General features: G+C 40.8%; 5 protein-coding genes across 6 annotated transcripts in view; 2 read left to right on the top strand and 3 right to left on the bottom strand.

The window, feature by feature from the left end:
• Positions 1-1,029: 1,029 nt before the first annotated feature.
• On the bottom strand, positions 1,030-2,798 carry iah1 (isoamyl acetate hydrolyzing esterase 1 (putative)). The gene is made up of 6 exons (XM_074691849.1): positions 2,664-2,798; positions 2,485-2,537; positions 2,176-2,327; positions 1,899-2,060; positions 1,687-1,808; positions 1,030-1,336 (listed from the first exon to the last, which is right to left on the bottom strand). Exons 1-6 carry the CDS (start codon positions 2,748-2,750, stop codon positions 1,160-1,162), a joined length of 753 nt encoding a protein of 250 aa, XP_074547950.1. The 5' UTR covers positions 2,751-2,798; the 3' UTR covers positions 1,030-1,159.
• Positions 2,799-3,698: 900 nt separating this feature from the next.
• Positions 3,699-5,452, top strand: LOC141806915 (uncharacterized). The gene has a single exon (XM_074692631.1). The coding sequence runs from the start codon at positions 3,739-3,741 to the stop codon at positions 4,747-4,749; it is 1,011 nt and encodes a 336-aa protein (XP_074548732.1). The 5' UTR covers positions 3,699-3,738; the 3' UTR covers positions 4,750-5,452.
• A 12-nt stretch (positions 5,453-5,464) lies between these two features.
• Positions 5,465-10,683, bottom strand: LOC141806914 (cleavage and polyadenylation specificity factor subunit 3). The gene is made up of 18 exons (XM_074692629.1): positions 10,483-10,683; positions 10,320-10,383; positions 9,876-9,973; positions 9,657-9,785; positions 9,324-9,501; positions 9,143-9,232; positions 8,907-9,057; positions 8,464-8,639; positions 8,226-8,384; positions 7,976-8,122; positions 7,733-7,885; positions 7,451-7,559; positions 6,880-6,978; positions 6,657-6,751; positions 6,483-6,570; positions 6,265-6,331; positions 6,081-6,177; positions 5,465-5,980 (listed from the first exon to the last, which is right to left on the bottom strand). The coding sequence occupies exons 1-18, from the start codon at positions 10,551-10,553 to the stop codon at positions 5,879-5,881; spliced, it is 2,073 nt and encodes a 690-aa protein (XP_074548730.1). The 5' UTR covers positions 10,554-10,683; the 3' UTR covers positions 5,465-5,878.
• A 66-nt stretch (positions 10,684-10,749) lies between these two features.
• On the top strand, positions 10,750-14,791 carry itgb1bp1 (integrin beta 1 binding protein 1). Its single transcript, XM_074692214.1, has 7 exons — positions 10,750-11,041; positions 12,382-12,496; positions 12,595-12,673; positions 12,979-13,109; positions 13,198-13,290; positions 13,534-13,683; positions 13,761-14,791. Exons 2-7 carry the CDS (start codon positions 12,425-12,427, stop codon positions 13,830-13,832), a joined length of 597 nt encoding a protein of 198 aa, XP_074548315.1. The 5' UTR covers positions 10,750-11,041; positions 12,382-12,424; the 3' UTR covers positions 13,833-14,791.
• A 609-nt stretch (positions 14,792-15,400) lies between these two features.
• The window catches only part of asap2a (ArfGAP with SH3 domain, ankyrin repeat and PH domain 2a), a 68,562-nt gene continuing 57,276 nt past the window's right edge, over positions 15,401-26,686 (bottom strand). For both annotated transcript variants that reach the window (XM_074691923.1, XM_074691924.1), the window contains 12 exons: positions 25,867-26,056; positions 25,644-25,729; positions 25,113-25,228; positions 24,424-24,491; positions 24,199-24,306; positions 22,158-22,392; positions 21,223-21,375; positions 20,745-20,850; positions 20,192-20,250; positions 20,010-20,089; positions 19,491-19,610; positions 15,401-17,028 (listed from right to left, as the gene is read on the bottom strand). In XM_074691923.1, the coding sequence (XP_074548024.1) occupies positions 16,954-17,028; positions 19,491-19,610; positions 20,010-20,089; positions 20,192-20,250; positions 20,745-20,850; positions 21,223-21,375; positions 22,158-22,392; positions 24,199-24,306; positions 24,424-24,491; positions 25,113-25,228; positions 25,644-25,729; positions 25,867-26,056 (1,396 nt within the window). In that variant the 3' untranslated portion in view covers positions 15,401-16,953. The remainder of the gene's footprint in view (positions 17,029-19,490; positions 19,611-20,009; positions 20,090-20,191; positions 20,251-20,744; positions 20,851-21,222; positions 21,376-22,157; positions 22,393-24,198; positions 24,307-24,423; positions 24,492-25,112; positions 25,229-25,643; positions 25,730-25,866; positions 26,057-26,686) is intronic.

The raw sequence follows: 26,686 nt of genomic DNA, 5'->3' as shown, positions 1-26,686 counted from the left end.
TGCAAATACAAGAAAATTTCAAGCTCTTTGGGGGAAGCAGAATTTATTTCTGTAAAAGGAAACCTACTTTCACCCTGAGATTGAACCACATTAAAAACAGACTGCAGATACTCAAAGCCTGGATAATTGAAGTGGAGCAACAATTAATGACAGTATCGCCATAAAAATGATAAGAGACATCCAATATATTGACACACAAGCTGTTAATATAAACAGCACCAAAAAGAACTGTCCCTTTAAAATAGGAGCTATAACTATGACTCATGAGTTAGTTAATAACATAATATTATTATTACTGTGATTTATTCTTCATAAAAAGGAAAAACTTCAGCCTGACACATTAAGCAGCTAACAATGACCTGTGAAGCTTTGTGTCATATCTGCACTTGAAGTATTTTTTAACATCACTGGAAAAAGTTGTATACATACGGTCACTGTGGAGTATCATCAGTGGTTTGTTTTGAATGAAAAAAAGAAACGGCTTGTGATATTTTTGAGGCCTTTCTACTCAAGATGCATCTTAGCATCAGTATTACAAATTTATTTATCGTGCTTTTTCTTTGTGTGGTTGATCACTGTTGGAAACATGGTGCCTTCTATGATTTTGTCTTTTTTTTTGTATTAACTTTAAGGATTAATCCCGTCACAAAACAAAATGAAAAATCTCCACATATGAAGATAAACTTGACAATCCTCAATTTGATTTTGAAAGGGACTGCCGTCGGTGCTCAATACGATTTCATCACTTTGTTTTCTGTCTTTGTGCCAACACAAGTGAAACACATCTTTTATCATATTTAACACTATTTGCCGCTGTTGCCTGCTGTGTCACGTTTAAACTGTAAAATATGTATTTAACTGTAGGTCAAGCAAAGGAAGTAGGCTGTGTCGCTAACATTGACTCTACTGGGTAGATGTGAACTGTTACACAACGAGCAGCTGTCCCGTCTCATTATGATATGTATGCTTTTAATGTTTCTATTCTTTTTTTAAACACATCTCCAAATAAAAACAACTTTATTGTGCTTTAAACATGAAAACATTTTTTTCCATTGTTTCATAGCAGGTATGCAGTCCTTTCACCAGGCTTAGTGCAATATGTGAAAACTTGAGGGAGTTTTATTTTTCCTGTAGGATCTTCACCAAAGATGCTGCTTCTTTACTGCTCACAGAGGAGGCTGCTCTCTGGGCTCTTTGCATCGACATCTCCCCAGTACGGCAGGATGAAAGGCAGGTCAGCCACACGCGGCTCCAGCAGCTCCCACAGGTGCTTAGCAACAAACTGGTTTCCCTTTTGTGAGAGGTGCAGCCCATCAGACAGGTAGACAGAATAGTCCTGTGGAGCAGAGGGCAAAATGTAGAGTTTATGGTCAGCTGATCTGGAAAGTGCCAACAAAAGCAAACTAAAACAGAAAATCAGTCCAGCAACACATCTAAAAATTGGTATGTTAGAATTTCTGTTACAGAGTTGGATTCTTTCAGAGTGTTTCACAACTTGATGATCCAAAAAGCCTACGAGTCAAACTTTCTGCAGAATTTCACACTAAGTTCACTATTCAGGTTATACTGAGGGGATGGTATTCCTACCAAGAATACTTATAATTCCTCAAACCTGCATCTTGATGTTTCTGAAGATGAAGCGATAGCTAACAAAACTCCTCAGTGAAAGTGACAGTGCCTACCCACCTGTCCATCTTTCTGCATGAGCGTCCAGAGGTCCAGGACATCAGCACCACACTGACCAGCAGCCTGAACGCACGCTTGAGCATACTGCCCTGCTACAGAGTTGTGCCGATTAAGAGGACTTCCTGGAAAAGGCACAAGCACTGACTTAGCAGGCTTGAAGCTTTGTGACAATGCATGAACTGAAGGTAAGAAATGTCAAGAAAGACTGTAACCTTTTAAAATGCACTCCTTCTCCCAGGCTGGCTCATGAAGAGGTGGAGGTGTGATGAAGATTACTCTGTCTGCTGTCACCCCAACTGAGGCCAGTAGTCTGGTGATCTCTTTAAGGTTCTCTGAGTACTCCTGCAGGGGGACGTGCTGTTGAGGGTTTTTATCTGGGTAGCCAAAAGCATGGAAAAGCAGCATGTGACATTTTGTAGAAATGTGATAAATGAGGTCATAAGAAATCAAATATAAAAATATACAGCATGATTTTATTCATATCTCTACCTTCCAGTGCGCTGTCATTGGCTCCAAAGAAGACAGTTACTGCAACTATGTTGTTGTCAGCTGTTGAGTTTTGTTTGATAAGGCGGGGAAGAATCAACTTCGCCCATCTGGAGTTGTAGCCGGATAGTCCTCTGTTAATAACATCACACTTCCTAGAGGGGGAATACGTCACAAGTTCAGGTAACACTTAGGTTGCACCTAAGTTTGTCCTAGTTTTTCCACGTAATTTCAAATTAAAACTCAAGACTGGTATCATTTCTGTCTGCTCTCCTCTTTGATTAATTAAATGAACAGAAACAAAATACACACCTGACAAGTTTGTCGGCGATTTCTGCTCCCCAGCCATTGGCTTGAAATGAAAACTGAAGAAAGCAACAGAGGTTATTTCAGTGGAAGTTTACATGCTGGCATCTGTTGCAAGCTGAAAAGCTAAGCGACGAACGGAAAAGTCATTCTCACTGTTGTTAACGTTGAATTATTGAACTAACCTGTGTGATGGAGTCTCCAAATAAAATGAGCTTGGGCCAAACAATAGTCTTGACGTTAGACATCATGACTCTGGAAAGCGGAACCATTTACAGTTTTGGTAGGAACCAGGAAGAGACTGGACGGACCGGACTCAATTTCCGGTATCGAGTGCCCGCCTTTCAAAAAACTTCAAAATAAAGCTTTTTTTTTTTTATTATTATTATTATTATTATTATTTTTTTTTTTTTTTTAAGTTAGTAAGCATGAATAAACTCTCAACATTAACCATTTTATACCAAAGAAATTGAACAGTAAAATATCTTGAATGTAATGAATGTATGTTTTAAAGGTTTGTGTCATGAGCTATGATAGTTAAAACGACGCTGTTCTGTTAAAGAACTGAAATTAATAACCTGGTACTCCCTTTGGGGGGTTATAATTTGACATATTTCGCTCACTGAAATATGAAAATTGTTTTTTTCTTTTGTCTAATTTTATTGTATTTTTGTTTACCTCTAGTTTCACTTATCTATTACTTTGGGGGAGCCAGCAGAATCAACAAGATGGTGAAGGAGGCCTGCCTTGTTGTCTGACTGGAACAGGACAGTTTAGAGTCTGTGGATTGGGAGGAGGATGAAGGACAAGGAAGCTCTCCTAGATAACCTCTACTCTCCCCACCACCCTCATTGAGTTGTGGCAGATGGGCAGCTCATTCAGTCAGCATTTCTTTCCACCAGGGTGCAAAACTGAACAGCTCCAGACTTTTCTATTCTATTCTATTCTATTTTATTTAATTTTTGTTTTACTATCTTATACTTGTTATAACTTGTTACTGCTACAAACTGAGATTTCATTTATGATACAGTGGGAAAAAAAACTATGTGGATGGACAGTTTAATTAACCATTTAACTGTCACTCCTTTTAACCCTTTAACTTTCATTTTTTATATGCAAGGGATATGAAGTGTATTTAATTTTAAAACAGGTGATGATAGATGTTGTTTTTTTCTTGTGCTAACCACTAGGGGCGCTGTAGGCGGACAATCCGCTTTAAGCAACACGGACATAAACTTTCTTCTCCTGCCGTCCTCAAACATGGCGGAGGTCAGCCGGCAGCTTGCTAAAGGTTCATACGAGAATTTACGCATAAAATATAAACAGTACCTTCTCGAACGTCAGAGAAAGGGTAAAACTGTTATACGTACTTTGACTCTATCGGTGGGACTGGAAAACGGTCGAAATGGCGTACTGCTCGGAGCTGGGAATGCCAAGAGAGTGACTCCTGGAGTTCAGGACAGTTACGAAAGGGTTACCTCTGTTTTTGGTAATGCTTACCATGTTTATGAAAAGGAAAATGAACACTGTCTTGGACTACAAGGAGTTCCACCACAGAAAAGGAATGGGGTTTCAAATTCAAAGACTAGATTTTCTCACTACAGGATTAATGTGTTGTTTCGACGGACTTTGTCCACGTCCAGAGCTTCTCAGCACAACCGCTGTTGGTGTCGGAACCACGGAGAGATCATGTCTGTCAGAGCTTACAGCGGCAACGGATCCCGCTCTGAGCCCCTCTACAAAACTAAAACAGGTTACTACGATATCCTGGAGGTGACAACTGATGCCACTCAAGCTCAGATCAAAACAGCCTACTACAAGCAGTCCTTCATCTACCACCCGGATAGAAACGCCGGCAGCGACGAGGCCACCGTCCGCTTCTCTGAGATCAATGAAGCTTACACCGTACTGGGCAACAAGGCCCTGAGAAAGAAGTACGACCGGGGTTTCCTGAGTCAGTCAGACCTCACCGCGACAGTCAGACCCTCCGGCCGGGACACATCGGGGGGCTCCTCCAGACAGCAGTCTGACAGACGATCAGTGATGGGCACAGACAGCAGAGGAGGCATCTATGACTTCGACAAGTTTTTTAAGGAACACTACGGCGAGCAGCTGCAGAGACAGAAAGAACTGAAGGCCCGCAGAGAGGAGCTGTACAGGAAGAAGAATGAGCCCATTACGGAGAAGAAGCTGGTTAGGGTTACAGAAGTGGGAGTATGGGTGATGATGGCGATGGGTATCGCAATACTGGTGAGCTTGAGACGGGATTGATGTTCGTCTCTAAGAAGGATGGAGGCACAGTTCACAGTAAAAAAAAAAACTCTACTTATTGGACTGCTGCTGATCCTGTCTGTTCACCATAAACACCTCTGTGCAGCAAGACACCAACAGCAGTATATCAGTAAAAACTGTGCATCATTGATGACTTCTCTTTGGGACACTGTGCAATTTACCAGGATTCTTTTGTCTTTGTAGAAGCTGTAACTCAAAGATTGAACAGTTGTGTACAAGATCCTGTCGGCAGCAAAGTACTGTAGACCTCTCATTCAGGGATTGTTCAGCAGGATGTGGCCTTTGTTGCCCTACTTGTTGATACAGCTACAGCTTTTGAAATCCATTCTGAATGATGTCTAAAACCAGGCCAACTTTGTGTTTCTAGACATACACAATGACCCTGTACTAACACCTAAAGAGACACACTAGCTGAGGAGGACTACAGCTCAACTTCTTTGACTTTTGTAAAGTCATCTGTCCTGCAGATTTCTTTATTTTTAAGATTAAAGCAAGTTTAAATTATATTCAGATGTATTGCTATTTATTAAAATATTTGGAGCAATGGAAAGTGGCATTGGGTATGTGGATGGCTTGTAATTGAGAGCCTGCCAAACAGGCGTTTTAAGAATGTTGGCTTTATGATCAAATGGTTAAAGAATGTGCCTTTGATTTTTTTTTTCTGTATAAAACAAATCTAAACTAATAAATGTATATGAGCGATGTCTGTCAGAGCACAGTGAAAGAAGTAAAGTTTCTCTTTTTTTCAAAGTCTTTTCAAACATCACATGATAAACACAAACATTTAGTGCATTTCACATTGAAGTTGACAAGTCTTTCATATCAGTGCAATTCAGTCACAAACTCAGGTCAAACCACACCTACATTGTATCTAAACAAATACCAATCACAAATAATTAAAAGTGCTTGTATGGAAAAAAAAAAAAAACCAAACACAAATCTAAAATGTATCAAAAAGACAGAAGTCCCTTCTACATAGCTTAAATCAGCACTGGTATAAGATTATGAGATACAAGACGTTATTAGACAACAGATTAATTTGACGGATAAAAACTTTGTTTCAGGCAGATGTGCTGTTAAAAACTTGTCTGCAGTCCTGTCTTTGTCCTCACACGACTGGGTTTAGTGCATCATACAACCGCTGCACCGCCAGCTCCACCATCTCTCTCAGGGAGTCGTCCTCCGTGCTCTCATCTTCGTAACACACCGACTGATGGAGGAGAAGAAGTCAGCGTAAAAGGTGAAAAATTGTCAGCCCATATTAAACATACCATCCTTCATGCTGGTTTGAAAAATTAAAGTAGTCTCACCCTTGTTTCCAAGCAAATATTCACAGTCTTCCCATCAACAGTCAGAGAGATGTTTTTACCATCGCTGAAGTCCACACACTCCTCCCCAAACATGTCCCTAAAGACACACAGAAGACAATAGTCAACTAAATGCCTGATTCAGATGTTAATTATCTTAATAAGATGACTTGAATGTATCACTCACTGCAGCATGACTCCTAATCGAGTCTGGAAAACGTCCATGTCCATGGTAGTGCTCTGACTCTCCATGACTGTTCACAGAACAAAGACGTCATCAAATCAAGTCAAAGCAGTTTATGATGATAAGAAAAAACAAAGGTAGTTTTTTGTCTTTCAATGAATTCAGATAAACCACAGTTATTTGTTTAACGGTCCATTTAAAACAGCAAACTGCGATCAGACCTTTCTGAGCTTTTGGGTTTGACTGCACCTCCAGCACGACGGTGGTGACAGCATCTGCATACATGTCATTGAGAGGGTTTGCTATCCACTGAAACAAAAGAGAACATGTTAGAGTGAAGGACTCTTGCTCTCCTGCATCATGATGACAGTGAGGTACCTGCACTGACTGCTCACCTCCAGCATCACCATCCCAACCTCGTGGATCAGAGTGATATTCTTAAAGATCTTCAAAGTGTTCTTCTCCGTTCCATCCAACTCTTCAACATCACCTGAAACCAAAGAAAAGACCATCATGGCTGGCTAGTACGAGGCAAACCCAAAAGGTTGTCAGGCTGCATTTGTTATCTTGGAGGGAAAAAAGCAAATAATATAGGTTGAGTATAAAGTTGGCTCTTGCCTGTGAGGTTCCTGAGGTGGCAGACGAGCAGTGAGTAAGGTCCAGTGAAGGGGATGACCTGAGACTGTTTCACCGTGCTCATGGCCAGCTCTGTGTATGCTGCAAACACAAGCATCAGGTCACTGCTTGTGTGGCGAATATTAAAAGAAGAGAGCAGGTGTATGTGCCCAGGCTATCTCAATGAAATGTAACTCCATCTTCATATTTCTTATTCATAAATGGATTGCTACTGTCTGAGTGTACATCATTTGCCTTTAAAGAGGGGGTATTGTGCCTTTAATTTATTCTTTAAACTGTCCCTCTGGTACCTCTGTAGACGCTTCACATGATTTACAGTTTTAAAAAATGTATCTTTTTCTCACACTAGTGTTTTAGAAACCATTTATTTCGACCTCTGTCTGAAATGCTTTATTTCAGCTGCTGTCTCTTTAATGCTCCCCACTCCACAACCGCCTTCTCACTGATTGGCCATCCCTTTGAAGTTTCAGGGTTTCTTTTTTAGGCAATACTCAAGTTGTGATATAGAGATCAGTACTGTACAAGAATGAAAGGCAGCAAACATTCTACTCACTTGAAAGGTCAGAGGGATTGAGGATGTGGTAGTTGAAGTTCTTCTTCACCAGTATGCCTGACACCCTCTGCCCCTGAGCACACTTCTTATCTGCCAGAGAGCCCATCACCTAACATGGGGAGATTAAGCAGTAAATAATCTTTTTACTTACAGTGGATTTATGTAAATAAAAAAGCACAGGGTCATCACGACACAATCCTCAGAGTGGCTTCAGGTGATAAAAATAAGATTGAATTTAAGATTACAGAACAAAGAACAAACATATTTAGTGAATTTAGTGACCTTGGCCAGTTTCTCTCCCCTGAAGTTAAGGGTGACTGCTTCTGTGTTCCGAGGATTGTGGACTTCGATGTGAACCTGGTCATTATCCTCATACTCCCTGATCAGTGCTGCTTTCAGACGGGCCATCTCATTCTGCTCCCCGTGGACCAGGATCTAAAGATGGAGGAGGATTTTCAATCACAGCTGATACAACAGGGTACAGAAAAATAAAGATTCAAATCAACATTTCTTTTGTTCACGTACCACGTGTGGTGGTTTCAGAGCCCTGATGAACTCGCTGGTCTGCTGATAGTCTGTGTGAGCGGAGAAGGAGATGTAGTCCACAGACATCTTCAGCTGCAGCTTTTGTCCAGACATGGTGGTGATCTCCTCTGGCTCTGACATGATGTGCTGTAAAAAAAGGAGCAGAATTCAAATGGAGTTTCATCTCTTTAATCATTCTTCTTATCAACTTCATACAACACTCAACTTATTTTTCCTCTTGAGGTCTGACCTTGGCCAGCGTCCCCTCCACACAGTATCCAGCGATGATCACCCCGTTACGCTTATCCGTGCACCAGCTCTCAAAGAGCTCTCTGGAGAGACCGCTCTGCATCATACCTGGAGACGCCATCACCACGCTGGGACCAATGTCATCAAAGTGATCCATGCTCTGGAAAGAACAACAGAAGTTATGCTCAGATCTTGTTGGGAAAACACAGGACAGGTGCGTGTGACTGTGGAGCTCTTACCTTAAGGTTGCTGATGTGCTTAAAGACAAAAGGGTTGTTGATGTTGATGGCTTTGCGGATCTTGTCGTTCATTGCGTTTACATAAGTCTGGTACACGGCCATGCATTTCTTGGCCAGGGATGAGGCATAATAGATGGGGATGTCATGGAGCTCTGGGTGGTTCTGCCAGTACTCATCTACACAAGGATACAAAAATACTCACAGACCCTAAAAAAAACGTATAATTCTTCTCATATGGAATCCATCACGCACAGACACCACCCAAATACTTGACAAGATGATATAAAGACGCAGTTGTAATAACAAAAAAAAGAATATTTTATTATTATTATAATTATTTAAATTTAATAAGATCTATTTGCAAACTGTGTAATAGGTAATTCTCATGGAGAAGCAACAAACTTCATTGTGCTTGAATTTAGTAGTATCACATGAATTCTTACCCAGAATGAGCAGCAGCTCCTGAGCCCGTCCCAAAGCAAACACAGGGATCAAACAGCGGCCTTCTCTGTTAACAATATCATGGACAGTGTTACAGAACCGAGCCTCTCGCTCCTCCCTCTTTTCATGGATGTGTGTGCCGTAGGTTGACTCCTGCATGAAACAGTCAGAAGTTTTACATTATTCTCATCATCATAAGAGATGTAAAAAAAAAAAAGAAAAAGAAAAACCAGCTTACTATAATTAATATGTCAGGCTTGACACTGGGGATCTCAGCTGCCATCAGATGCCTGTCTTCTTGACGAGAGAAGTCGCCAGTGTACAGCAGCTTAGTAAGGGAAAAGCAGACTTTTCTTTCATTTAGAGTGTCAAAAGCGCTTCCTTTTCCAACAATTACACATCCAAACATTCATCTTTACCTTGACTCCAGCTATCTCTATCATGAACATGGCAGCTCCAAGCACATGGCCTGCGTGGTAACACCAGAACTTAATCCCAGCTACTTCCTTGACCTCATGGAAATTGATGGTCTCAATCTTGTCCATGCTCTCTTCCAGGTCAGTCTCAGTGTACAGCATGTCATCTGCAGAGATGTTGCTGCAAAAAGGACACACACACACACACACACACACACACACACACACACACACACACACACACACACACACACACACACACACACACACTAACTGTGAGGATCACAGCTGGGGTTTCACATGGGGAGAATGTTTGCCAGTGAAGACTGCTCTGACCTGACTTTAACGTAGTCTGACAGTAACCAGCGGTAGATGGCCTTTGTAGCATGGGTCATGAAGGTTCGGCCTTTAAAGCTGGTCTTCTGGAGGAACCAGGGCAGAGCTCCACAGTGATCTAAGTGAAAGCTGATTAGAGGATATGGCAACATCAAATAAGGATATTATTTTTAAAAAGTGAGTGAGTAAAATGGCTTTATAAAAGGAAGGAGGACTTACTGGCTGATGAGCAGTAGGTCTATCTCTGCTGGGTCTATCAAGTCTATGTAAGGGAGGGCGTCCATCCCCTCCAAGCCAGGGTGGATCCCACAGTCCAGCTACCAACAACAGATGTTTCATATGCATTTTGCCCAAACACAGTCCACCAACTCAGTATGAAACAGCTTTTTAATATAATTCTTAGTCTATCAAATCAGTTCAGAACACATTAAGCAACACCTGAATGATCAAAACATAAATATCAAATACAGCAATATCAAAAGGATAATTTAGACATCCTACATGTCAGATTTATGTGTACTCACCTGGATGAGATATTATCATATAGCTTCATAGCACAGCTGAATAATAATCCAAATGAGACATTTTAATCCATACTGAAGTACATTAACATGATCAAAAACAATGATTAGTTAAATTTTTAGCTAAAAATAATTTTTGTACCATAATTTTTCTTCCTTTGAACTCCAGAATGATGCATGACCGCCCAACTTCCTGTCCAGCACCTCTGTTGAAGTAAGAATAAACAGCGTCTCAGCGAACGTCTCGATATACAGCAGTAATATATGTGATGTTTTATCCGTTATCAAATAAGAAATAAACTCACAGAGGACGAATAAGAAGCTGGTCGCTCTCCTCCGCGGGGACTATCACCTCCACTTTGCGTTTTGTAGCCATTACCGTTGTATTTCAGGGGTAAACATCAGCAAAGAAGCATGGAATTATCCCTTCATAATAAAGCTTAGTAATAATAAGAAATAACGCTGGTCGTCATTGGAATGAATGAATGGAAGGAGGCGGAGTCTCGCGATACGTCACATTCCCAGCGTTGTGCCAAAATACTGTTGTAGGAAAACAAACGCAGTGAGAAAAGTTCCGCGCTCAACGTTCGTCATATTTTCTTTGCTGTTTCAACTGAGCGAGATAAGAAAATAGTTGCAGGGGAAGCCTAAATCACAACTAAGTTGTTAAACTGGGGCGAACACGTTGAATGTAGGATATTATCTATATGTTTCTGTGCCTAATAGTCGGGTGTAGAAGTCACATTTGGTTGCGTCCCCTTTAAGAGGTGTTGGGTGTAGGCTGTTAAACTCAGAGGGAAGCTAAAGAGTCAAACTAGGGGTAAACAGAAGAAAACTATCAGTAGACGCTAGCTGTATTGAAAGGTACGCATTTATTTCAGCTTCCTCTATGACACACGCTGCTTTATGTTTTTTTAATTCTTGCTTCTCTCGGTGTTCAACTTCACTTTGATGATAAATGCGAGTTCAGACATTTAAGGTGGAGTAGGTTGAGTTTCATCCAAAAATGTTGTTTCTCTGTTCTGTATAGCTCACTGATGGCCATGTGCTCAATCGGCGATATCTCTAAGTTTATTAAAAGCCAGTTGATTCTGGTCTCTTGTTCTACGTTTTGGTTCAACTTATTCAGACTCCATGAAGACCTTCAGAAATATTGCGCAGTGACGTCATGAAGGCAGAAGCTAGTGTTACGGTTACAGGTGTAAATATTCCAGTATTATTAAAGGACTCAAGACTGAAAAAGCTCTAAAAACTGATTCTGCTTTTGACGTGTATTATAAAGACGTATACTTAATGTATCAAATATCCTTTGTATTTTCTTCTTTCTTTTTTCCTACTTTTGTATTTTATTCTGTGGATTTTTGTTTCCTTGATGTTCTTCCTTCTGTCTTTTTTTGTTTTTCTGTTTTAAAATCCCCTGGCAGAACAGTGTTTAGTTGTTGACTGTAGTGCAATTGTAAATAAAGTGTAAAAAAAAAAAAAGTGTGTTAACTTCCGGTTTAACTAGGGTGTCTTTTAGATAGTTTATTTCCTCCAAATGAGAGCTTCAAAACCCTTTTGAGATCCCCTTTGCGTTTCTTACCTCGTTATCAGCATCACACCCGCATTGATCGTTACTTCTACAGAAGCCAGAAAACTGAAAGTGAAAGAAAAAAAGACTTGTTTTATTTTATTTTATTTTATTTTATTTTATTTTATTTTATTATTTTCAGTGCTGGAAGACTTACTTTAAACTTTTATGTCTATGATTTCCCTGTTATGGCGTTTGATGGATTTGTTACCATGTGTTATTACACCAGTTGTTAGATTCTCAGATGTTTCTTTGTAATAATTTTCATTTACATCGACAATTCCGTAAATATGCCTGTCCCCAGCTAAATATGAGCTGCAGGATCTTCAGTTTTGTTATTAAATTTACATTTTGGGGGGTAGAGATATTGAATAGAAATAAATGAAGTACAAAAGAAAAGCAATTATAATATAAAAGAAAAAATATTGCTAAACAAAAAACAATTGTGTCTGAAAAGTTTACTAAAAGTCCTTTTAATTCATGCTGACAACTTTTATTAAACTTAAAGTTCAAGAAGTAATCATTGTCTAAAATATGTGATGCCATGTTTTACTTTCCCTGACTCATCGTGTGTGTTAAGACTGTAGAAAGGCACACTGCTGTGTTTGTGTGACTCTGCTCTGTGATGTTTCAGGCTGTTGAGGCTGGCAGGCTGGATGTGGTCGTCATGGTGAAGGATGTTCCGAAAAGTTAAAAAGCGCCACAGCAGCAGCAGCTCACAGAGCAGTGAGATCAGCACCAAAAGCAAAGTACGACAACACAAAAACACACACTGGCACATAGAAAGACATGTTATCACAGAAGAATGTTTCATCTGTTCATTTTTTTCTATTTTGGAATCTGTTAGTCAGTGGACTCCAGTTTGGGGGGACTCTCCAGGTCCAGCACAGTTGCCAGCCTTGACACAGACTCCACCAAGAGCTCAGGTTAAACTTGTTTCCTGTGTCTCCTTGTTTTCACCCATCTGCCACTTTTTGTCTTTCCTTCCCGAGTAAAACTTTATTCGGAATTGCATGTATATAGCTATAAACTGTAAAAATGATCTTGTCTGATCCATCTTGATAACCATCTAACCTGGAAAAGGATGGGACGGGGTTTTCTGTAAAAAGGAGGTATAAATATGTAGAGATGGGTTTTTATGAATCTAAAAGAAGCCGAATCAAAAGGATAAATTTCAGGGAGTATATTCACCCTTTTCCTTTTTGAATATATGTTTTTTGTCCCTCCATAGGTAACAGCACATCTGAAGCGTGTGCCGAGTTCAAGGTCAAATATGTAGGAGCCATCGAAAAGTTGCAGTTTGACATGAGCCGGACCCTGCAGGAGCCTCTGGATCTAATCAACTACATCGATGCTGCTCAGGTGAGAGACTAGAAAAAAAATCTCTTTCCATAATTCACTCTTTTTTTCCTTAAAATATTTAAGTGGAATGTTTCTCTTCTCTTCACAGCAAGATGGAAAGCTGCCCTTCGTACCTGGAGATGAAGAGATGATTCTAGGAGTGTCGAAGTACGGAGTCAAAGTGGCCTCACTGGACCAGTGTGTGAGTAAAAACAAATTAATAAAGTGATGTATCGTACTTCAGATAAACGGTTATTGATCAGACTGTGCAGCAATGCTGGGTCAGCAGAACAGCTGAAACAATGCAGTGTTTGAATTCAGCATCAATATCACAAATGACACGGGTGGAGAATGTGCTTTGTACATTTAAAATAAGAAGATACATCTTTAACATGAATGTAAAAGTGCTGTCAGTAATTGAGCTCTGTGTTTTGTCTCTGCTTAGGACGTGCTGCATCGCCACCCTCTCTACCTGATCGTGCGCATGCTGTGTTACGATGACGGCCTGGGTGCAGGGAAGAACCTCCTTGCTCTGAAAACCACAGATGCTCAGCAGGAGGAGTGCAGCATCTGGGTGTATCAGTGCAGCAGCTCAGTGAGTGTGACCAGAACAACAATGACACAGCTAAGATTATTTGTTGATGTTAATTTCATAAACCTCTGTCTGAACAGGAGCAGGCTCAGTCCATCTGCAAGGTGCTGTCTGCTTCTTTTGACTGCGCTCTAATGTCAGAGAAATCCTGAGGCTGGCTGCCTGGACGAAGGATGGAGCAACTGCAAGTCATCACACAAGCGTGATAACAAAACGTGCAATCGTTTCCCCTTTTTCCAGCGTTGTTTTCCTTCAGAAGAGACATCCTGTTGGTTTTCCATGTCACTCTGAGGGAAAAATACTTGAGTCAAACCATTTTTTATCAGCTCATTGTCATTCTGCAGAGATACTGTGAATTAGTCTGATTCATTTCCTTTGGCTTCCTTTTACCTCTGATGAAGAGTCAGGAGAAATGGAGTAAGAAAAAAGGGAAAGGGTTGCAGTAAAACATTGATATAAATTCATATTTTTAAGATTCAGTTAACCATTGGTACTTAATGTAACACAGAGTCAGCTACAGTCTACCATGGGAGGCATTCATCAGCTGGTAGAAACAAGTTACTTAAGAAAGTTTTTATGAAAGCTACCATAATTAAGTTTCAATGTATTTGTGTGTTTTTTGTTGCGTTTCAAACCAGAATCGGTACAATAATGCTCACTTTTTCACTCAAAGGTACATAGAACAAAAATGTATTTAATCACCATCTGAGCATTGTCTTACTTTTTACTTATTTGAGCTTTTTTTCTTTCATTGCATTTATTTTAAAATGTCCTCGTGCAGAAAGTTTTGTGGTACCAAAAATCTTGAAGTGTTTCCTGATCATTTTTTACTTGGTGTGCTGTGTCGTTAGTCACAGAAGTTGTAGCTTGCTGTTGAAAGATGAAAGAGGAAAATCTTGTTTACCGTGTTGGTACTAACTTGACTTCACTTTGTATGAAATAATAATAACCATGCTCCTTTTTTACAGTGATGTAACTACAGGGAAAAGTCAGAGTACAATGTGGTACATTTGAAGTAAAATGCTTTTTATTTTAACAGATATTTTACTAATAAAGTGTCATTTTAAAATTTGATTTTGTATGTTTTGAGATATGTGATCAGAATAATTGATGAGGAAAATTTTTTGTATCATAGTGTTACTTTCAAGGATGTAAGTAACTCATTACATTTATTAAAGTTGCTGTAATTGGGTTGCTTCTTTGTGTAGCTTTTAAAACTAGTAACAAAAATTGAAGATTATCAAGGATCCAAGGTACTCAACAGTGTGACTGGCAGCTGATTGGCTGACATCCATAATCCAGTGATCTGGTGTAATGTTGCAGAAGAGGAGGAGAGCATGCTGCTCCAGCTGAAATCCCAATAAGGTCAATCACTCATCATAAAACTGAATTTTTCCAACCACAGTCAGGTAAAATGTGAGCTACAACCTGAGCCAGAGCTTTAAACTTGAGTTGATTTGCAGACTGGTACTTTCACTTAAGTAAAAATTTATCCAAGTAACTGTGCACTTGAGGAGAATATTTTAGTACTCTTTCCACCCCTTATTGTTTCCTTAAATATAAGTGTTCATTTTCTCCACCAGAGGGAGCCCTTGATACATCAGACTTGCTTTAAGAATCACTGGAACACTATACTTCTCAGTTTTATTTACTGAAAGTAGTCATGAATCCATGCTGGTAATATTTAGTGCTCATAAGAAACAAACTTCAGTTTCTTAATATCTCATATTTTATTATTCCAGTTTTATTTTCCCATTTGCTTGAACAACAGAGTTACAGAGTCGTAGTGATCCAGATGCTTCATCAAAATGAATTATTTTTTTCCCAGTTATGTGTATGAATGTGTTTGAGCACACACACACACACACACAGATCCAACAGAGGTCGTATTTATAGCTGCTCGTCACCACAGCGTATTAAAACACATTTAATGACGAGGTTAACTGTTTCTTTGCTCCTTTTTTAAACATTTAAATAAACAAAACAACAAGGCTATTTACACAAATAGATAATCCAATCTTCCTGTGTCCAGTGGATTCATATGAAACACGATGAAGAGAGCAGATAGCTACGAACACACGTTCCTCGTCATTCACAAATCCATGGAAGGCTCTCGGTTTCAAGTTAAATGCCTATCAACATTATGAACAGAAAGGAAGTTGCTCTGCAACCAAAATGAAATGAATAACATTTAAATTTCTTTACAACACTACGACACACTCCTCTTTCTACAATTAAGGACCCCAGATGTTGAAGCTTTATGAAGGTGATACTTTCTCTCGCTGTCTGGCGGCACAGAGAGTGTTAAAGAGGGAGACTACATTTGTGTAAATAAAATACTCTAAAGTCTGTCACAGTCTGAGCGCACCAACAGGCAAAAGGAAGCAATAAAATTCACAGAGCGACCTCCAGCTTTACATCTTTTATGTTCTCCTGTTTTACTTTTCTTTTATTCTCAGCTTATTCTGTGCAGACAAAACACACACTCTCTTTCTCTCACACACACACACACACACGCTCTTATTTCTCTAATAAGGCAGATGACAGCCGAAGACAGCCTGAGGTGTCAGACTCAGCATGAAGGTAATTACTCGCTCCAGTCAGCTTCACCGTTTCACCTGGAACAGCACAGGAGGAAGAACGGGAGTGTTGGTGTTCTTTATAACCCTGTATTCGTCTTATTTACATCCCCCTCCTCTGAATGGCAGCTTGTGTTTGAAGCAGGGGCAAAGGAAGGCGCTCCATCGATGCAGCTTCTAGTATAATGCAGAGTTCACTTAGCACCATTAGGACAACCTCCACACAGGAGATCTGCTACAGAGTGGAGTGGTGGCACCTAACAGCAGGTAGGCTGTAAGATCGCTCAAGCAGAGGTGGAATGTAAGCATGTTCACATTTACAGTCGTTGGTCAGTTCAATATGCGGCTGTAGTCTTCCTGTATGATGCAGCCGAGCAGGAAGACATGAAATGAACACTGTACATTTAACCTTCATGATGTCACATGTCGTCTCATGGTGTAACAGGGATAAAGACAAAAAAGTGCATTTATTACGAGAGGTCGTTTACTACAATCATTGTTATTAAATCTTGGAGCCTGAGTCCGAAACAAAACCACACAGTCCCGCCCTTACGATTTCCCACAATCCCTCAGGAAAAGGTGCACCGGTTCAACCCGCAGTGGTTGGTGATGATAAGATGATACAGCAGTGACTCTTGGAGGTGGATGATGGCAGAGCGCTGTGATTCTTGCAGAGACCAGGAGAGGAGACGGTTCAGTCGGCGATGAAGTGAACAAAAGTGACCGGGAATGCTCCTCGTCTCATGGGGTCTCCTTCGATGTGGCCCAGCTGTGAAGGAGGACAACAGAGGCACGATCAGGTTTACTGAAACCAAACACTGTAAAAAATAAACTGCTGTTAAAAAAAAAAAAAAAACAGTTGTCTATAACAGATACACACACACACACAGCAATTCACAGCACTCAGTTCTAAGACTTGGGTGGAAAATGGAGATTTTCTGATTTTTTCCTGTTGAAAGATTCAGTGTGGATTCTAAAAATCAGAGGATTGATTGATCTCAGAGCTCATTTGCACAGAATATGCAGAGACAATAAGTTCAGTAAAATTTCTTACTAGTTAAAAAAAGTTTTGATGACATACTGGCTGATTTCCCGACCATCTACTGCTTACTGCTTTTGCATGTAGTTTGATTGTCTGTTGGGTCAGTTTTTGTAGTATAATACTCTGGTACCAGTTTCAGAAAATTGAGCTACAAATTAGAGGTGTAGTAGTTATTTTGTCAATCATATCACAGCAGAATCTTCATTTTTGATTTTGAATCTAACACCAAAATCTACCTCACAGACCATCTAACATTTGTGTTGTTGTGTTGTAGTTAAAATACTGATTAATTCCACTAGATGGCGGTAATTCACCGAAACCTGCCACTCGCATTGAAACACACCGTCAGAGCCGTGCATTGTGGGAAACAGTATGCCAGGTAGACTGGTTCGTTGCATACTGAGAAATTTTCCTGGATCAGTAAGACATCTGGGGATTTTTGGGATGCTGCAGATTTTTCAAGTTTTTGCATACGATATACTAAATAATAAATTTCGGCAAAAGTAGTACACACTGCTAGTGTAGTGGGCAGTAGACATGCACTGATCGATCTGTGCCAATTTCCTTAATTTTGGGGAATCGGTGATCAGAGATCGGCTCATCCTCACATATGAAACTTGCTTTTTGCTCTGAGATCTAAAACTCAAGACACTTTATTGGTTGTTTAAGTTAAAACATAAAGATTTTATTGTTTCACAGGTATTGTGCAATGATTTTCTATAAAATAAGATTGGAACATTGGAGGTATATGCTGTCAGTTATAAAAAAAAAATAAAATGGGTATTGGCCCAAATTGGTATTGGCAGGTCAGGCTTTTTAAAGATCTGTGATCAGCGGCCAGAAAATTGTGATCAGTGCACCCCTAGTGGGCAGTTTGGAAAACAGCCACTGTTTCAGGCCACCATGTTATAAAAATATGGATGACTCGACAGCCCTCCTAAAAGTGAGGCCAAAGCACTCCCACCTGATGACTGGCTATTAAGTAAAGGCTGTTAGCCAACTTCCTCCATGTTAACAAAAAGGAAATGAGTCGAGAAGAGGGAGGAGACGAGTCATCCACTTTTATGTACAGTTGATGGCTCAGTTTTGTCAGTTCAAAAGTTACAGACATGACAGCTGCTGATGTAGAGGATAAATATAACAGCATTTCATCTCTCAGTCAGAGTGTAAAATCAGTGAACGTATCATTAACTGTTTTATATTCCTCTGAGCTTTGACCTCACACAAGTTTATCTTCAATCATGGAAAGATCTGAACTAAAATCTGAATTAAATCAGGAAATCTGCTTGTCTAAACATCACCTTACAGAGCAACAAAGAGTGGACTATGAGGGGCTATCACAATAACTGTCTTGGTGGTATCTAAAACATAACACATTGTTTACCTTGTTAAATAAGGAGACAGAACTTAAATATCCGTTTAAGTCATTTTAAAGGCCGTCTACACCTGAAAATAAAAAGCTGGGACATGTTTTGTGCTCCAATAACGATAAAAAGAGGCTAATACTAGAAACACAAGCAGCAGGAGAAGAAATAAATACAGCGTTATGTTGTTGATACAGTCTGAAGTGAAACCAGAGCAGAGGTGTATACACTGCTAGTATGACTAACAAAACATCCTGATTTATTTTACTTTAAGGAGGTTAATTTGATAATCAGGGATTTAAAAACACACAATAACGTTTTCAAACTAAACACCAATTTAGCTACAGCGAAGAGCACTCCAGCTGGCTTCATCCTCTCCTCTCCTTGCCTCGCAACCTTGTTTACATTTTGATAATTTCAGACACAAAGAGTGATAACGCTCAGTTTGTGGGACATGGAGGAAGCATGGCGTGGTGCTCAGGGGACTTCAGGGTCCTCGCAGGGCCACAGAAACAGAGACTGACTAAATACGGTCATATCTGCAGAGGTGGCTCACAGGAAAACAAGCTGCAGTTGGTCGAGGTTCACACAAGAGGCTCCACAGAGGAAGCATCAGCAGGCGGAAAAAGAGGAGGGGGAATATCAGCAGGAGTGAGATCATGGCTTTCTGATTTGGCCACCATGGTTACAGGGTGCAATGACTGGGGATGCTTAGCGTTTCCGTTCAGGAATGCATGAGAGTATTCAAAAATCCTGTTAAAAAATCCTACATACAAGACAGAAAACACAGACGCTGCAGAGGGAGGAAGGGACGAGGATACTGACCCACCACTCCTGGTCCTCTTCTCCGTCAACCACGATCACCTCACCCTCAGAGAACGTCAGCTCATCAGGGTTATCAGCGACACAGTTGTAGATGGCTTTTACTCGCTTCGGCCTCTGCTTCTGAGAGACAAAACACAAGTTAACACTTAGTTATAATCTGGTTCATGGGTTCTTTTTGGAAGTTTTTTTTTCATTTGTGGGAAATATGTTACATAAAAAAAAAACACTCCTCCTTCCTGTATGTTAAGAGAAAACTAATTGCAAGTTTATTAAGATTTACACACTTTGAAAAACACTGATGCCTGTGAGTGTACAGGAAGGAAATTCTGAGAGTTACAACAAGCAGAAATCACTAAGACACTGAATCGACCTGCAGTGCACAGAAGAAAAATCCCCACAGGAGAAAGATTAAACAACGAGCTGGGGAATAAGCAGCTGTCCTAGCAACAACATGAAGTAAACAGCACTGAACAAGTCACTTAACGTGAATAATATTAAGACTATGGGTTGAGGACTCACTGGGTAAGCCTTCCTCGGCATGGGGGCCGGAGCCAGAGACTGACCGATGGAGTTCTGGGGGCATCCAGGCACTTCCTTAGCTGGAACAGGAAAAGGAAATTATGTCACAATGACAACAACACTTCAACGTGGAAACAGGACGGGACGGATAGTGGAATAACTCCTTTTATCTGTTTACTCACTTGGTCTCTCGATTGATTGTGTTCGAGTAAGAGGGCCTCTGCTGAAGCTTTTATCATTCCTGAAGAGAGAAAAAAAGAATCCTAAAATCTTTTCCTTTAAGACAGATTAAAGTCCTATTAAGAGAGAAAAGTAATAGAAGCTGTCCAGACTCTCAGCAGTGTCTCTGTTATAGATTTATTACAGCTCTAGCAGCCCTGTGGGAGATAAAAGAGACTAAAGGACGACTGTGGAGTTATTGCTCATCTGGCTCCATGTAGGGTGTTAGCTTAACAGCTAATGAAGCGACTAAGAAGCAGCCGTGTAGACTCATTTATCTTTAGGTTAATAAAAAGACATCATGTCACAAGACAAGCATTCAAGAAAAGCAAGATGCACAGCCCTGGGGTAGTCAGTGAGGATCCTGTGTGTGTGTAGAGTCATATGACCCTTTTGTTTTCCTGTGTTGTTATGAAGCTGCTACTCCACCGATGAGAAATGACTGCAGCCTCAAACACTTGGTTTTATACCTTGTTTACACAGAATTTACAGCCCGTTAATTGCAGCACTTCCTACCCTGTAGGGGATTTAGGCGGCACCATCCTGGAGCCCAGCGGTCCTTGGCTGGACTTGGACTGGATACTTAATGACTCCATCTTTGCTACAGAAGCAGGACCCAGAGCTGGAACACAGTAAAACAGAGGGGTTTGAAACTGGACTTAAGAAGTGTAGCAAGTGATTTTTTTTTTAATGCCAAGCAATTTAAGGAGTAATGTTATCTGACAAAATATAAATCCGTGAAATATCTCTTTTTTATGGCACAGTCGAGTCAGACCTTTAAAGATCTTTTACACTTATTAGCTTTCAGCTTTTATCTGAGAATTTTAAAAAAGGGGGTCATCCTCATGATGAAGGCCTGATGTAAAACACGTAGGAGCTGATTTTAAAGGTCTAGCACAACAAATGCATTTTGACTCAAAAAAGAAATACAAATTAAAAAAACTCAATCCTGCCTTTGCTATCAGTTCAATAACAGGTCTGTCAGGGCTCTTACCTCCAGTTGAAGTTAGTCTCAGTGGAGGGACAGGAGGGTGCATGTTAGGGGGATCTGAGGACGACCTCTGTCGACCGACCAGGTCTAAAGAACCAGGCTTCCAGCTGCTGGGCGCTGATGACTGAATGATCCCACCGAGACCGGCTAACTGGGCTGTGTGAGATGTGAAAAGAGAGACAGTTTCTGAGAGGACAGAAAAAAGAACTCAAGGGTTAACCCCACTTTATAAAAGCTAAGTCCACTTTAACGTCAAGCGCTCTACATCTCAGTGTAAGAAGGAGTGGTTAATGAGAAGAAAGTGGGAATGTGCAGAATGTTGAAGCTGTGGTGAGGTGAGGTGGGCGACACAGCTGGTCACTTCTCCTTCAGTCTGCTGGAAGAACTCCAGACAGACATTAAAGTTATTAAAAAGCGACTGTAGGACACATGCTCCATGTCAGAGAGCGACTTCTGCTGAGATGAAGAAGCACCGCAGTAAAGGTTTCAGATTTTAAATTTCATGAACTCATTAAGTTTTTTGTTCAACTCTATCTAAAAACACAAGGAGCATGAAGGGAAATCCACCCTCAACTTCTCAAAGAGGTCAAATGACTTCCTGGAAAAGCTTCTCTTTAATCAGTCTTCAATGTGACTTTTCTCTGCTGCAGTACTCAGAGTATCTGTGGTATTAAAACAGGTCAAGAAGTCACAAAGACCTGTGTGGTGATTAATATAAAGCCCTTGGAAACCACTGAAACAGGGCCAAATCCTCTGGTGTATTTTATAAATACCATTTCCCAGTGGAAGCTAAAAGGTCAGAGCTGGGTCAGAGAGGTTATCAGGAGTATGTCAAACAACTTTTTCATCTTTCCATCCACAGAAGTTTGAACAATTCAACAAATGGATAATTAGATTAACTTGATTCATTTTCTTCTCTTCCAGTTTTGAGGTCTTACCCAGGTTCCTCGGCGGCAGAGGTGGAGCAGATGTGGTGGCAGGCTGAGGTGGGTTGGTGTTGAGGATGGTGCCGTACGTCTCGTTGTTGACCAGGTTGGGTATGTAGGAGCGCTGTTTGTCCTTAGTGAGGCCTACAGCGTCCCGGCCTCCAGAGCTCAGACCGGACTGGAGGTGGGAGTTGCTTCCAGGTGTGTAGCAGCTGACTGGACGCTCGTCTCTGCGGTGAGGGCTGGGCTACAGGGGCAGCAGGAGGTCAGGCGGTCAATCAGTATGTTTCTAAGATTAGTTCTCACTGTAAGAATTTCCTTTGATACAAGGTCAAACGTTAAATATGCTTAAAGTCAAGTTGTTCTGTCTTTCAGTTAAAAAAGAATTATTGTAAGAGGCTCTGAGGAGGATCTGTTTCAACTGCACTCCCTCGCCACCTTGTGGCCTGGAGTCTCCGCACACTGTCGTAAATTACTTTTAGCGAGGTGTGTGTTTGTTTTGGAATTAAATAGAGATCAGATCAAAATAAATTTTCTTTGTTCATGACAACTTTTTACTGGAGATACTGAGATAAGGCATTTATCAGCACAATTATGTAGCACTATGGTTTGAAACGTGACATCAAGCAGATGTAGTACACCTGCTATATGCAGCGCTGTCAGCAGCCCGGTGCTCCAACCGATCTGTAGGCTAACATGACAACAAGCAAAGACCTCAGTTTGTAAGTAGTGTAGTAGCTGTTTGTATTTCGTTTGCGCAGCTGGCAGCCCGGTGCTCTAAGACATGTCCGTAATGTGTAACGTTAGTAAATCCTGGTTAGCTATGTCCTGCCAGTCATTTTCCAAGCAGAGCTAACGTAACCTCACTCTTCATTTTATTGACAGACTCTCAAGTTTGAACAGACCACTGCAGAATAACTGCTGACTGTGGGTTGGAATAAACATCATCACAAACAGCTTAGCCCCTTTGTTAGAGAGTGATACAGCCCGAGCTAAAGGCTAATTAGCCTTTAGACCTTCAAAACACAGATCTCTGTGTTTTATCTCTTCTCTCTACTAAACTTCATCAGTTGGCGTGGTGTTGTCAGAGAGACCTAGACGTGCCGTAGATCAATCCGGTCCTGGTCGACCCAAACTGGAAGCTAAGAAGTAGCAACTTAAAATAACCTGTAACCAGTAATATTGGCGCTGATAATCTCATTTTATAGTGTAAATTATGATCAGGCATATATCTAGAGGGGAGACTTTTTCAAGATTACTTTCAAACTCCTCACAGCCCCTTTAAATTGTGATTCATCTAAGTCCAAAGAAGCTGTAAGCATGTTGTTCCAACTCAGCCTGAATAATTTCTTCGAAGAGGAGGTATTATTCTGCCTGAATCTGTCTGTAAACTCCTTAAATAGTGTGTTATAAAAATAAAAAAAATCTCGCACAAGGATCTTCAAACTGGTTCATGACAGGTTGGAGGGACAGGCCTAAACATTCTGCACAACTGTAATCACTGCCCGAGAAATAAACACAGTCCATGGTTTACCTAGAAGTTTATGATATCTTCAAGAGACAGTTTTGAACTCAGCCCCAACAAACTGCAAAAAATATTTGTCTACAAAATAACAATAACTTCAGTTCTGCTTCCCCATTTGGGGATCTAATAAAATATATTTTATAGAGAAACTTCCAAACATTTTAGTTTTATAAAATAAAGGAACAAACAACAAACAAAAGTAAAAGAAATGCAGATTTTACTCTGAGAGTTTCCTGCTTTCAGAGGATAAAAGCATCTTGAAGATGCTCTGTGAAGCAGTGGGAATGCTTTAAATGCCAACGAGGCTTGGCTCTGAAAGATCAAAAGGAATAATAAACTCAGCCTTTTCTCGGATGAATGGTGTCTTCATAGAAACCAAACAATGCTTGATATTTTTGGTTTCATCATCCCCAAGAGACTCTGACAGCTTCACTTTCCTTCAAAGTCTTTCCTCATTATTTGTTTTTTACCTCTCTTTCTCTACCCACAGTTTAAACTTGCACATCTGCAGACAAAAACCTGTCTCACCTTCTCATCCAGATCTTCATCACTTTCATCCAAGTCTTCGTGCTGCAGGCACCACTCATACTCAACGTGGACGTGGGCGTTGAATTTCCCTGCCAGCGCTTGGTTTAACTGCAGACACAAACAAATCCACACCCAAACAAACACACATGACTGACAGCTCTTACAACCAGGAAGTGATGTGTTTGCAGGCACGAGCCAAAAAACGTCTAAACACGGCGCCCTCACCAGCTCCTCACACTGTAGGTGTTTGAGCCTGCGAGCGATATCCAGCGGCGTCTCCCCGGCCTCATTAGCTGGAACGGAAAAGAGCGGAAACATATAATCATTGCTGGATCCACACGCCACACAAACACAAACACACAGCCCATTTTCTTTCCTCCCACTTCACTGTGACTTGAGAAATGTGTAATTAGACTGTTTCCCACAGTGAGCAGCTCTCTAGTCTCTCTCTGTCCTCCTCCAAACTCTATCTATTATTTGCCCGTTTTGTTGATGTCAGAGCCGAGCAGAAAGATTAGTGTTGTGAGAAAGAGTTGCCATGGTCTGCTGGCAAAGTCTGCCCCTCTGGGAACCAAACCTGAAAGACTGGAACCAAGCAGTGCGAGCAGATGAGGGTTGGAGAGGATGTCACAGAGGGGAAAAACATGCAGGTGATAGAGGTGAGAAAGGTCCAGAGATCCTCTACAGAAAAAAGCCTAACCACAACTTTTACTCTTGCAACATTATTTCTGTAGCACATAATTTTGATCTCTTAAAGAGGTGCATAATCAAAATACTAATTAAGACACTTAACTCCCACTTCCTCCCACACAAAATAAAAACCTCAGACAGCACTAGCTGGAGAAATTAGCTCGTTCTGCTTCAATTAGCGCCCAGATTATTTTCTGCTTCGTGCTACTGATGTGTTTTCTTACCGATCTCTATGGAGGCCTTCCCCCTCAGCAGCAGCTTCAGACACTCACTGTTGTCTGTCAGGCAGCAGTAGTGCAGCGCTGTGCTGCCTTTGACCGTCTGCTTATCCAGATTCAAGCTGAGGAGAGGACACAGACAGCAAGAGGAAACTTTGAAGGCAAACACTGGAGGCACAGAATGAAGCTTGTTTACTTCTTTGAAAAAAATCATAAAAAGAATTTCTAGCAACTGTCTTTGCTTGGGATTGGATAAAGACCAAACAGGAAATCAGCTCCTAAGACAGGAAAACATTAGCGGAGAAAATAAAGATGAAGAAATGCTTAAAAAGAGGGAGAAGATGATAAACCCTGTGAAATAAGCAAACCTCTTACAGATTAGCTAAAGAGATTTTTCTGTAGTTCTGTTGCTGTTACACCCGACAACTCGAGGAGGAGCTTTTAGTATTTACAGCACAATTATGTTCCAACATTTAAGTGACAAACAGCTTAATTAAAGTGCAAATCTATCCTCCTCCTCTGATATTTTTCTCCAACCTGTTCTGGGTGAGGAAGTCGACGATGTGAAGAGACGTCCTATCCACCAGCCTTACAGCGAGATGAAGAGCTGTCTCTCCTTGTTCCTGTAATTTACAGATGAATCATTTGCACAGCACCCATGGGAATATGAGGCGTTTGTCTGGACTGGAAGCAGCAGGAAGGAAGCTACAAAGCACCGTAAGTAACAAGTCAGTCTCCTGTTGGAAAAGCTGCTGCTTACATGTCCGTTGGCCAGAGGTATGGGCTCCATGAGGTCGACTCCTTCAGCGTAAACCTGGATGAGCGAGAAGATGTCCCGGGCTTTTACTGCGTCGCATAACGTGTGCAGCCTGGACGTTGCGTCAGGACATTTCTTCCTCGCGAATCTTTTCTCTGTGTATTTGGCTGTTATGAAGTCTTTTCTCGCCTGCCTGGAGGAAGATATTAAAAGAAGGTTTTGAGGCATGGCTGTGTTTTTACTTTTTCAACAAGATTACTCTGATAGCCCAGCGTGAATATGCTACCACTTAAGCATCTATGCCTGTATGGTGCAGCCTCTTTAGTTCGGGCGAAATCTACAAAAAAAAATCCTTAAAAGTAAATTTTGTTTATTATGAATGTGACTCCAGTTTAATCAAAGACTCTTAGTTTTTCACTGCAAATCTGCAATCAACAAATTTATATGATGTTGCACCTTAATTATTAGGTGTCAAATATCTACATGATATTTTTCTAACCATGGAGACAGTCTTAGCCTTTTGGGTATTGGTGGATCGGTGCCCCTTCAAGGTCCCATATTATCCAAAAATCACTTTATTAAGTCTTTTGGTAAAATTTGTGGGTCTTTGGCTTTCCTCTCAGCCCACAAAATGTGATATTTAATGACAAAACCTGTACTTAGTCGTGCTTGTGAATGTAAAATCCTGACCTAAAACGAGCTGTTTGGATTTGGGGGATTTGCCGACAGCAGCGATTCCCTTTTTTGACCAGTCAGGAGCAAGTCTGACCCGATTGGTCCACCGGAGCAGATACCCCCGAACCCCCTCCCCGCCCATTCCTCT

This window comes from Halichoeres trimaculatus, unplaced genomic scaffold (genome assembly GCF_033239565.1).
Source record: "Halichoeres trimaculatus isolate MK-OKI-2021-1 unplaced genomic scaffold, fHalTri1.1 fHalTri1_scaffold_17, whole genome shotgun sequence".
In the NCBI taxonomy this organism is placed as follows: domain Eukaryota; kingdom Metazoa; phylum Chordata; class Actinopteri; order Labriformes; family Labridae; genus Halichoeres; species Halichoeres trimaculatus.
Note: the sequence above shows the minus strand (reverse complement) of the source record. Positions and strands in the feature narration are given on the sequence as shown.

What these genes read in the sequence shown, in the direction of transcription:
- iah1 (XM_074691849.1), bottom strand. Translation starts at nt 2,750, where the DNA reads ATGGTTCCGCTTTCCAGAGTCATGATGTCTAACGTCAAGACTATTGTT. An exon ending in TTGGAGACTCCATCACACAG is followed by an intron (nt 2,538 to 2,663) that starts GTTAGTTCAATA and finishes TGCTTTCTTCAG; the next exon opens with TTTTCATTTCAAGCCAATGG. An exon ending in GAAGGAGTGCATTTTAAAAG is followed by an intron (nt 1,809 to 1,898) that starts GTTACAGTCTTT and finishes TGCCTTTTCCAG; the next exon opens with GAAGTCCTCTTAATCGGCAC.
- LOC141806915 (XM_074692631.1), top strand. Translation starts at nt 3,739, where the DNA reads ATGGCGGAGGTCAGCCGGCAGCTTGCTAAAGGTTCATACGAGAATTTA.
- LOC141806914 (XM_074692629.1), bottom strand. Translation starts at nt 10,553, where the DNA reads ATGGCTACAAAACGCAAAGTGGAGGTGATAGTCCCCGCGGAGGAGAGC. An exon ending in CCACCTCAGGAACCTCACAG is followed by an intron (nt 6,752 to 6,879) that starts GCAAGAGCCAAC and finishes CTTTGGTTTCAG; the next exon opens with GTGATGTTGAAGAGTTGGAT. An exon ending in AAACCCAAAAGCTCAGAAAG is followed by an intron (nt 6,332 to 6,482) that starts GTCTGATCGCAG and finishes TTCTGTGAACAG; the next exon opens with TCATGGAGAGTCAGAGCACT.
- itgb1bp1 (XM_074692214.1), top strand. Translation starts at nt 12,425, where the DNA reads ATGTTCCGAAAAGTTAAAAAGCGCCACAGCAGCAGCAGCTCACAGAGC. An exon ending in AGATCAGCACCAAAAGCAAA is followed by an intron (nt 12,497 to 12,594) that starts GTACGACAACAC and finishes GGAATCTGTTAG; the next exon opens with TCAGTGGACTCCAGTTTGGG. An exon ending in ACTACATCGATGCTGCTCAG is followed by an intron (nt 13,110 to 13,197) that starts GTGAGAGACTAG and finishes TTCTCTTCACAG; the next exon opens with CAAGATGGAAAGCTGCCCTT.